Below are 12,151 nucleotides of genomic sequence, written 5' to 3'. Positions count from 1 at the left end.
TTAAATATTTATTTGACATCAAAACTTCGTTATTTCAAATGCAATACTCTGTATTTTTTTAAATAAGTCGAATCAGAATTAAATGCTCTTTGAAACTATATAAGGGTTTCCTATACCTATCTGGCTCAGATTTTGAATAAAGAGAGATTTTCCAAGAAAATGGCAACCAAGACGTCATGGCAATTTTCTAGTGACAGTTGTAACTATTTTCAAAATCGAAATTATTTTATAGACTTCATTTAAATGTACCTATAGCAGTTTATTTTTATTTAAAATACCTACAATAGTTTAATAAATAAGTATTTATTATTTTATCAAGAAAAACGAAGAAGTAGTTATTTGATTTATATTACGATGACTTGTAGATATATTGGATTTTCTATAAAATTATGGAAAATTAATTTTCTTCACTTCCAACGACACTAGTACTTGCAAACTAATTATTCTTGTACAACCACTTGCACAAATACTTGAAACGCTGGTTACATTGTTCAATACTTGAAATCAAGTATTTGCGCAAGCAATTCTTGTCATTCGTGTCAACGCCGCTTAATACAAAATACTGTATCTATATATACAGGGTGACAAATTGTTCGAAACTTTCCATAAATCCATTAAATAATCCCTCAAAAATGATTTTTATATGCTATGAAAAACTTATGAAAAACTAATATATTCTTTTTCGATTCAGGGACTTTCTGTGGACCTAACCTCGCGCGAGAACCTCGTATCAGAGCTACGAGAGGCGGCCAAACCGTTGGCCGACAGCTGCACCCCCGAAGTATCGGCCAAAGTCGAGGCGGCCGTGGCCGAAGCCGTGACGGCCTACAACACCACCTGCACCAACTTGAAGGAGCTGTGCACCAAGTACCAGAACGCGGCGGAGCTGTGGAAGCGGTACAAGGAGGCCAGCGATCTGGTCAAAGAATGGATCGATAATCCGATGGAAGGGGTGGAGGATTTGCCGCCCGAAGAGGCCATTCAGAAAGTCAAGGTAAGGAAATATGTTTTATATTATTTTTGTTATCTATTTTTTGATAATAACATAATAATTAATTTTTGAATTATTAATGCCAGAAAGTTAAAAATATTTGAAAATATAAGCACATCCGGAAGTAACATTAACTTAAAATGTTCAAATTCTTATCTAATTAGATGCTATTTTTTTATTCTAGGAGTGGCGTCATGAACCCTATATAAAAAATGATTTATTTATTCTTTCTATAATGATGAAAAATGTTTTTACATAACCTTGTAATATTTACACATGAAATGGCCATACTAATTTCACGAACTCAATTTTTCTTTGAAATCTAGCGTTAATTGTTTTTTTTGTGAAAATCTCTAATAAAACTATACAGGGTGTTTCAAAAAACATGTGTCATCTCTCGTGGGGAGATTTCTTATGTTAACGTCTTAATATTTTTTCGATTTATTATAATTTTCTTTCAAGTACTTTTAGTAATTTGAATGACATTTGGAGGGTAAAAGTTACTAAAAGTGCTACATATTTTAATGCTAAAATAGTGTCAATTAATTCATCAGGGACGTGCATATGGGTTATCATTGGAATATTTTTCAAACAAAAAAAATATGTGCGCCACTGACTTTTTCTTTTGATATCAGAATTGTGTAGTTCCTTTAATGCCAATTAAATGTTATCTCTCGATATTTTGTTGAATTCGACCTCCTTGATGAGATAAACGCAATTTTATTAATCACAATTAATAAAATTAAAATAAAAATAAAAATAATAAATTATTTACTTTACCTCAGTTATTATTAAATATTATTACTATTAGTCCAACCTACAGCAAATTCAAATAAAAAATAATGGTATTTCAGATAATTACAAAAAAACTAATTTTAAAAAATTTTAACATCCTGTAACTCTAAAACTATGCATTTCCATACCAATGTTTAAGAAACTTTTTTCATTTTTTTTTATGAGAAATCAATGAGTACTTATTTAAAGCTTTCGCAAGTTAATGATATTAATTTTTTTTTAAAGGTTGCTATTGACTTGGATCAGGGCAAATTAATAAAATTGCGTTTATCTCATCAAGGAGGCCGAAATCGACAAAATATCGAGGCAACTTTTAATCGTCGTTAAAGTGCTTACACTATTTCGCTAACAAGAGAATAAAAAGTCAGTGGCGTTCATGCTTTTTTTAGAAAAATATTTTAGTGATAACGCATATGCACGAAACAAAGCAGAATCGGAGCTATGTTGATATGAAAAATAAATCTTATTTTTACGTGAGGAATCTCCCCACGAGAGATGGCACATGTTTTTTGAAACACCCTGTAAATTAATAAGATCTTACATCTGACTACAATAAATATTTTTTATACATTAGAAGGCTTCAATAAGCTAAACATCATTAGGGCTCTAATATTTTCTCTAAATATTTCTTCATAAACTATTTAGGACTATATTGCTCCTTTATTCTATAATAGTTTTATTATCTTATTACCTTTTTATTTACTTCTTTCTTGGACATTTTACCTGGAACAGTCTATTCATACCAATCTTATCTCTCATTCATAAATACACAACTCATTACAGAACCTATTCTTCGTCAAATTATGCATCATAAACTACTTGTTATGGCATAATTCTGATATTTGGATCGTTATAAACCGATTGTTATTGAAATGGACAATTTTAAAAGAAAAACAACCCCTAATCGAGGGTCTCACGTGCCCGTGCCTGACGTCATCGCCCATTCATAGTTTTCTCTAAGCCAAGCATCAGCTTCCCTTGCTGCATCATCCGTGATCGATCGCAGAACGACCACCCTAAGTTATTTGCGCTATTAGGGAGATTTAGCAGTTACTTTCACGATTTTAGAATATACAGGGTGTTTCCGGTTTCTTTTCTTTCAAAAAGATGGTCAGTATGAGACTATTTATCTGTAAATACTGTAAGTTTATAAAGAAAAGTTGTTGTTTTCAATGTAATTCACTTCTGTGATTCCAAATTTGCTTCTAAAATTGGTAGATTTTGGAAAAAAGGTTATAATGAAATTAAATTAATAAAGAAAATTAAAATTTCATGAATAAAGACACCTAGTTTTTAGCATATACAGGGTCCCTCATTATTTCGTGGGCATAAATCTGCTACGTATTGTTGGAATGAAAATAAGTTATTTGGACACAATTTACCTCTGTACAAAAGTGCTTCATTTGTCCGTTAGAGGGCATCAAACTTTAAAAAAATTAACAAATTTTTTTGTCGATATAATTTTAAGAACCTATATTCCGATTTGAATGAGATTTGGGGTGCCTTTGTTTTGCTAGGCGCTTTAACATTTGACTTGAAAGGTCACTGGAAGGGCGAAAACTACCCCACTCTTATATAAATTTTAGTAGAAATGTTTTCCAATGATATCTGATTTTGTTTTTCGTAAATAAATGGTCTAGGTAGTATTTGCCACATTTTTATCTCTTATAAAACGCCACCTTGCATTGCTTTAAAAACATCTTTAGGGATCGTTTTTTTTTTATTTTGACACTTGTGAAAAATTGATGAACTCTACCGTTGAAATAAATAACTAAATTGTTTTTCCGAAGCTGAATTACAAAAAAATCGCGTTAAAAAGTAGTAGGCTCTAATTAATCTAGTTGGCAAAAATGTGGAATGTGTCAGTATCACAAATGATCTTTGACAATAAGCTTTATAAACTTTAAATTAATTAACGTTTGGGTTTACTTTTGATTGTTGCTCTCTAATGGACAAACGAAGCATTATTGTATAGAGATTAATTGTGATCAAGTGACTCATGTACGTGGTTGTTCTATGTCCATTGAATATTGGGACACCCTATACATTGTGAGTCCTTAATAAGTGCTAATATGTAATATTTTCTGTTTACCGATTTTCGCATGAGTAAAAAATATCCAAGTTATTTTACTTTGAAAATTATTAAAAAAAATATTTTTTGCTTAAATTTTGAGAACCACTGGATTTTTTCTGGGTTTTCTATTTTATAATTTTAATCCGCTACCTATGTTGCCAAACTATCAAGATATTATGTTTTAAACTAAAAATTTAAAAAAATGGCAATTTTTTTTTATTGAAAAATACCAAATTTTAATAATTAATACTAAAAATATTTGCACTTAAATAAGTGTCATCCTGTATACCGGGTGCGTCTCAAAAGTGGTTCACCCCTATAACTTTTTTATTTTTTTTTTACATAAAAAAAAAACAAGATTTGGTATGGGAGTATATGACATAAATTAGGATTGATTGACGTATTCAATTATTGTTTTTGGTCACTTCCTGTTTCAGCGGAAATCACTACAACTTTTGATTTCTAAATAACACCCTAGCTATTTTTTTACTTTATTCGATAGAAAATGACACTCTGAATAGAATGATATATCATATGTCAACTTTTGGCATCTTTGCTTAAAAAATCGTTTTTTAAATTTTAATATAGAGTACCATGACTGTGTTAAAAACACTAATTTTTAATCAAGGAGCCTTGGAAAAATAGATTGATTGTTTGATCGTTTAATGTTTTTCGTGTTTTTTTCGTATTTTTAATCATATCTCAATTTTTTCAAATGGAACAAGGGTGACTCATTAGCATATTTGGAAAAATCATTTTTTGATGAATAATTTGGTACCAAACATTTGATATGTCATTCTATTCAAAGTGTCATTTTCTGTCGAATAAAGTAAATAAATACCGAGGGTGCCATTTAAAAATCAAAAGTTGTAGTCATTTTCGGTGAAACAGGAAGTGACCGAAAACAATTGAATACGTGAATCAATCGTAATTTATGTCATATACTAACATACCAAAACTCGTTTTTTTATCTGAAAAAATAAAAAAGTTATAGGGGGTGAGCCACTTTTGAGACGCACCCGGTATATGAATATTTTTTTTTAAATGAACAAACGAAAGAATCTCCAGTTTAAACTAAAGATTAAACTTTCGACTACTCTAAAGATTTACTGGAAGGTATACATTTTGGGCCTAAACTGCTAAAACTCCCTGTCTATCCAGAGGACCCTCCCCAATCCGAAATTCCTGTGGCGGAAAGCGATCTGTGGACTCTCGCCGCACACAGTCTCGACCAAACTTTATAAATAGTTGCCGGTCCGTCGCATCGTAGAGATCGACGTGCGAATATTTATAAATAACCCGATTTCGTAAATTGTTCGCCCGCAAAACTTCCTGCCGCGTCGGTTTGGCCAGAATTCGACCAAAAGTGACCGCGGTCCAGAGTTTTTCCGCCATAAAATTTGGTTTAAAATTGTCAAAAAGTTGTTTTTGTGAAACGCGCCGAAATCCTGTATTTTGAGATTTTTTATTCAAACTGACAACATTGCATGTGTTTTTTTTGTTACAAAATTTGATTTAAAAGTGTGAAGTTTCTAGTGAAACGTGCGTTCTGTATTTTTGAGCTTCTCCTGTGTTTATGTCAACGAAATTGTATAGTTAATAACGTTGAAATCACAAAACTTCAACTATCCGTGCAAATTTTGCAAAATTCTGTTAAAACTACCAAAAAAAAAACTTAGTAACGCGCAAAATGTGTTTGACCTTTTACCCTATGCAGGAATCGAAGATTTGACAACGTTCGCTACTAAAGCATCTTTATGTTTTATTGAAATTCGTCTAAAGGTGCCAAGAGACTCGGAGATTTTTGCTAATCTGATTTAAAATCGTGAAAAGATCCAGTGAAGCAGCATAAGCTGCCTACCACTGAAATTTTCCTCTATGTGTACTCCGCAGGATTTACAGGTTTGTCAACTGGAAAATAACATATTATTTGACAACTGTCATTATTTACGTTTTCATAATGCCAGTCAAAATATCCGCTTCAAATCGGAACATTTTTTTTATTATTCAGTGTTATCGAATTAAAGATTATACAGGGCGAGTCTTAAATAATTGCAAATATTTTTAGGGTTGGTATATTTTGACCCCAGAAACACGCCTATGAAGTTTTTAAGTAAACATTTTTTTTTCTTTTTTTTCGAAAAATTTTTGGGATTTTTTAAAACTTTTAGATAAGAACCTCGTTAAAAACATAATATCTTGATAATATGGCAACATAGGTAGTAGATTAAATTTAGAAGAGCGAATTCCCAGAAGAAAATCAGTGGTTAATTTTCGAAGTAAAACAATGGCGGTTATTTTTGACATTTTGTAAAAAGAAAAATGTAGTAGTAAGTAAAAAGAAAATATGTTACTTTTATTGAGATCTACAAGCCCTGTGACAAAGTCAAAAGCCCTGTCAACAATTTTTTTCTGTTTTGTTTCCTTCCTTTTCAGTTGTTGAGACTTCATTTGAGTATGTTTAAGAAATCTGAAGTGTAAAAGTACATATGGTCTGTTCTACGAAGGAATACATGATACTGGCAGTTGTATCTGGCACTGTTATGTATTCTCTCAGTATTATTATTATTATTATTATAAAAGTCAGTATATTAATTCACAGATAAATCCTCTTTCTGTCATTGCTGGTAGATCTCGTTAAAAAACATATTTTCTCTTTACCGTTTTTGAATTATGTCCAAAATAACCGAGTTATTCAATCAAGTTTGAGAATTTTAAAAAAAATTGATTTATTTTTCAAAAATTTTGAGAGCCACCGGATTTTTTTTGTATTTGCATCTCTTTCAGTGCCGTAACCATGGTAATATCAGATATTAAGAAATTATACAGTGGAGAAATTTGCAGTTAAGAGTAAAGTTTTCGAAAATATACAGGAAAATTTAAAAGAAAATGCACAATTTCAATATCTTTTTTGCGAAAAAAACCTCATAGACGTATTCCTGAGGTCGAAATATAACACCCCTAAAAATATTTACACTTATTTAAGACTCACCCTGTATAATATTAACAATTACCAACTTTAAAATTTTCACATAATTATAATTTATCATTTTCAAAATTACATCGTATGATCGAAAAAAAAACGGCGTCAAAGAAGGCTAGGGAATGATAATCTATGATAATTTTGGCGAGGTCAATCTCTAGACGTCATTTACTAAAAATTGACATAAAACTTGTCAAAAATTAACACTAATTATATGAAGATTAAAAAAGAACAGAACGTTTCCAAAATCACAAATCTATTTCCAAAAATATATTTTTTCTCTAATTTTAAAATACTTTATTTAAAAATCATTTTTAGTTAATATAAAAATAAATTTCAAACGCCAACTGGCAGTAAGCACCATTAAGTATAATGACGTCTAGGGCTTGATCTCGCCAAAATTATTATCGATTGTCATTCCTCAGCCGTCTTTGACGCCGTTTTTTTTTCAATCGAATCAGTATTTTTACGTTGGTCAGACATTACTTGTGCAAAAATGTTTATACCCTATAAGTTCCTCTAAATAAAAAAGCTCTTACAATTTAGCACACATAATTTCCCTTTGTTTCGAAAATTTACACGATTCAAAGCTTCAAATTACCTTTAAATTTCTCGAAATTATTTTAATACTACTATCGCTAAACACGCGAATGTTCATTTGTATATGACGGAAAAATAATAATTTTAAAGTAGGAAGTTCCTATCTCCCCAATAGGAGCGACCGACTAATTTATTTTTTCCATTACGTTTTGCATGTATGCAAAAATTAAATAACAAGGCTTGATTCGTCTATTGTTCGCTAGGTTTTTAGTTTTGAACAGCGGTATAACAGAACGTTAAGCTTACCTATTGCCGAAATTGCTTTTTAACTAGTTAAATTGGTACCTAAATTATTTAATATTTAATAGCCCCCAAATACAAGTATGATCGAAAAAATATGACGTCAACTTGGCTTGGAATTGACGATCGTTGTCATTCACTACACAATTTTACATCTAAATTGACAGCGATCTTCATTTTAAAACCAACTCTGACGCAGTTTTTGTCAATCGTATGGTGTATGATATATAAAATAGTCTAAAAAATAGGAGGTGGTATGTTTTTAAGACAAAAAGTTTATACAGGGTCCGGTATAATATGTGCTAGAATAAAAAACCTGAGAATTTTGTTTGAATGCGAACCTAAGGTATGTACGAGGATGTATTTCGAGAAAATATTTTAACTTCTATAGATTCGCTCAAAAAAGTGTAAGTGGATTGGGATTATTTTTTTTTAAATAGAACACCCTGTAAATTATTGCATTTTTGGCTTCCTTTCAGATCACTTTACATAATCCTAAGATATGAGTAAATATATTTCAATAGTTATATTATTATATAATTAGTTATATAGATATAGATATTAATAAAGAAATAAAAAAAATATATTTTTCAATCTTCCTTAAAAAATTATTTACCTATACAAGAACTGTCCTGAAACCAAAACTATATTAGGTATTTACTTGAGATGGTCTATAGTTACTCTGCTATAAATATCTTAATCTTAAATTTTACAGGGTGTTCAAAATTCTAAGCCAAACTTTCTAAAATATATATTTTTTTTGTTTCTTTAATCGAACACCTTATATATTATTTTTTCAATAGATGGAGAATTAAAAAATGAACATTTTTTGTATTCAGAGTATGTCAAATTTTTTAACGGTTTTGCAGATATTGGCGGTTTTATGTTTCATATGGCATTTTTCAGAATAAACTTCTATCAAAGCCACCCAATGATTTTTCTCTCGTATTTTACCGTTGAAAGAGCCATACGAAATAATATTGCGTGTATCTGCGAAACCATGAAAAATTTTAAAATACTTTAAATACAAAAAATGTTCATTTTTTAATTCTTCATCTAATAAAAAAATAATATACAGGGTGCTCCATTTAAAAAAGAAACAAAGAAAAATTATTTTATATTTTAGTAAGTTTGGCATAGAATTTTGAACACCCTATAAGATTTAAGATTACGATATTTATAGCAAAGTAGGTATAGACCATCTAAAGTAAATACCTAACATAGTTTTGATTTCAGGACAATTCTTGTATTTTGTAATTTTAACGAAAGTTGAAAAATATAATTTTTTATTTATTTATTAATATCTCTGAAAATATCGCAATATATTTACTTATATCTTAGGATCGCGCAAAGTGATCTAAAAGGAAGCCAAAATACAATAATATACTGAGTGTTTCTTTTAAATAAATTATCCCGATTCACTCACACATTTTTTTTTTGTGCCACCCTGTAGAAGTTAAAATATTTTCTTGAAATACATCCTAGCACATACTTTTTTTTTCTTTAGGAACAAAATTTCCAATTTTTCTATTCTAGGACTTACAGATGCCCGACGCACTATTGCCGTACCCTGTATAGTATACATTCGCCTCTACAGGGTGGGTCAAATTCGACGCTTTTAAATGGAAACACCCTTTTCTATAGGAGATAAACAAAAAGTAATATCGGTGTCTGGAGCTCAATTTATGTCAAAAACATGATGGTGAAAACCGCATATCGATATCTGTTACCGTTTCGGAGTTACGGGGCGTTTTTCAAAAATATGTATTTTTAACAAATCGCTGTAACTTTTTTGCTATGGAAAATTTTGTATTTTTATGAAAACATTTCCAAAGCACCTTTTTACGTAGAATTTAATGGTTTAAGTATAATTTTTTTAAAATTAATAATTTAAGAATTATCAACAGAAAATTTGATTTTCTATATGAGACACCCTGTATATTTTTAATTTATTGAAAAGAATTTAAAATTACCTTTCCAAAAATATAACACACTTGATATTTTGCTCCATTCCTCTTCGAGAGATAGAGTATACAAAAATTCGCCCCCTTTAAATAAGTAGGCTTTGAATGGCACCGGCTGTAATGCAAAAAAATTTTAGCATTGAGCATCAATTAAAACGAAAATAATATTTGCTATGAGAGATGCATAATTTTATAACAATTTAAAATATATTTAACCAACATCAACACATTTAAACTATATCTGATAACAATAAAAATAAATAGCAAACCAAGACTTGAGATTTTGCTGTAGGTGTTCGACCGTCTTCTGTTATATCGACCATCTTCTGTTATGGACAGTAGGGGTCGTTTCTGAACATTTCTCGCGGAATTCATTAACTCAGTGGGGGTGAAAGATACCCTCTCATAACTGCTAAGTATTTCTAATTCTTGTCTAGATTATACGGAAGAATAAGGGACCTTTATTCTTCCGCAAATATATCCATAGGATTAGATCCATGGGCACTAAGTCAGGTGGTCACGTCCAACGGCTGGGATCTTGGTTAGCTATTCAATTATTCTTGAAATGCTGCTTATTAATGCTGATAACTTCAGCGTTCTGAGGCGGTGCCTCTTCTTGCTGGAAAAATATGTTTTCGAGTTCCATTAAGGGCATATCATCAATAAGGGGTCCAAAGCCTACTAGTTAAGGTGTGGAATATAAGAAAATATCAAGTGTTCTATATTTTTGGAAAGGTAATTTTAAATTCTTTTCGGTTAATTAAAAATATAGAGGATGTCCCAAATAAAAAATCAATTTTTACAACTCTTAAATTATTAATTTTAAAAAAATATACTTATACCATTAAATTCTACGTAAAAGGTGCTTTGAAAATGTTTTCATAGAAATACAAAATTTTCCATAGCAAAAAAGTTACAGCGATTTGTTAAAAATGCACATTTTTGAAAAGCACCCTGTAACTCCCAAACGATAACAGATATTGATGTGCGGTTTTCACCATCATGTTTTTGATGAAAATTGAGCTCCAGACACCGATATTAGTTTCCGTCTATCTGCTATAGAAAAGGGTGTTTCCATTTAAAAGCGTCGAATTTGACCCACCCTGTACACAAGAAAACTGGCATAACTCAAAATTACCGGTTTAACACGAGAGAAGAGTTAAAGTTAAAAAGTTTTTCTTAAAGTTTCTGCAGATGGTTTAATTTTTTTCATTTCAGTCTGGTAATTTGTAAAATATGGAACATTTTTTGGTTTCACCAATTCTATATTTCTGATAAAAATATCATAATATATCAAAATTGATTAAACTGACTGTTTTGAGTTGTGTCACTTTTCACTTGTGTACAGGCAATATACAGAGAGAAATTTGGGCTCTGTTATACTAGTCACAGCTTAAAACTCTCCGTACAAAGGGCTATTAACCTTGGCCCTTAGTGTACTAAAGCCAATTTTCAATTAAGTTTGTGCGGAAATCGAAACAACCGATTGGTTTATAATGTTGATTAGCACGCAAAAACCTTTTAAACTCACTTTCATTTATATGTGTAACGAAATTAACTAAAATTTTCGTTAGTTACTTAGTTTTAAGCGGTCGTGTGTAACTATAAAGATTATGTATGTGTTGTTATAAACGTGGTGTATACATTAATGATCTATTTTTATTTGACTTGTGCCATTGACACACTTCCAGTTAGTGGTTTATTTATAAAATGGATTTTTCGAAATTCTGACCTAAATTTACTTCTCATGACTGAATGTTACAAAAGCTTTCTTTCTTTTTTACTTGTAATGTTTATTCAAGATTTACAAATTACCACAGAGTATCATAATAATAAATATAAAACATACTATTATTCTTTAAAAATAGAATATATTATACCATACGACCGAAAAAAAAGCGTCAGAGGTGGCATAATTATTATACTTTTATACTCTATTTAGAATCTACTTTTTTACTTTTATTTATCGTCTTTATATATATTAGAGCTTACTTCGGGTTTTTTATTACAGATTCTGGTCCTCGAACTCAGATACGCATGCCCAGAAGGAATCATGTGGTAATTTTTTCATCTGCGCATGCGCTGTAGAATTCTATGACGGTTCAAAATCGGTCATAGCAAAATGCCGAACAAAGCTATTAAATAAGTGCAAATATTTTCAGGGGTCATAGATTTCCATCAAAGAAATATATTTAACCTTTACCATTTTCCAAAAAGTCCAAAATCGTTATTTTACTATGAAAATTATTTTTTGCTTAAATTTTGAGAACTGGATTTTTTTCTTAAACTTCATTCAGAACCTCGTAATTAGTGGAACCAAAAGCCTTTTTACCAAAAGACATTTCCTGGGGTAGAAATATATCACCTCTAAAAATATTTGTTTAAGGCTCACCCTGTATACTATCGTTGAAGAAAACAAGACAAAATAAACACAGAAACTGAGAATACAGCCTTTCCTATTGGCTGTGCTATTGGTTACTATGATGTCCCTTCTTTCTTTAATG

At 30.4% G+C, this 12,151-nt stretch overlaps 1 protein-coding gene across 1 annotated transcript in view; it reads left to right on the top strand.

Annotated features, from left to right (window-relative positions):
* The window catches only part of LOC115888530, a 239,032-nt gene that overhangs the window by 207,673 nt on the left and 19,208 nt on the right, over positions 1–12,151 (top strand). Inside the window, 1 exon segment of the mRNA XM_030908278.1 lies at positions 692–994. Coding sequence (XP_030764138.1) covers positions 692–994 — 303 coding nt within the window.

The sequence above is a fragment of the Sitophilus oryzae genome, unplaced genomic scaffold (assembly GCF_002938485.1).
Source record: "Sitophilus oryzae breed Bouriz unplaced genomic scaffold, Soryzae_2.0 scaffold_801_pilon_pilon, whole genome shotgun sequence".
NCBI lineage: Eukaryota > Metazoa > Arthropoda > Insecta > Coleoptera > Curculionidae > Sitophilus > Sitophilus oryzae.
This window is presented reverse-complemented; position numbering and strand designations above follow the sequence as displayed.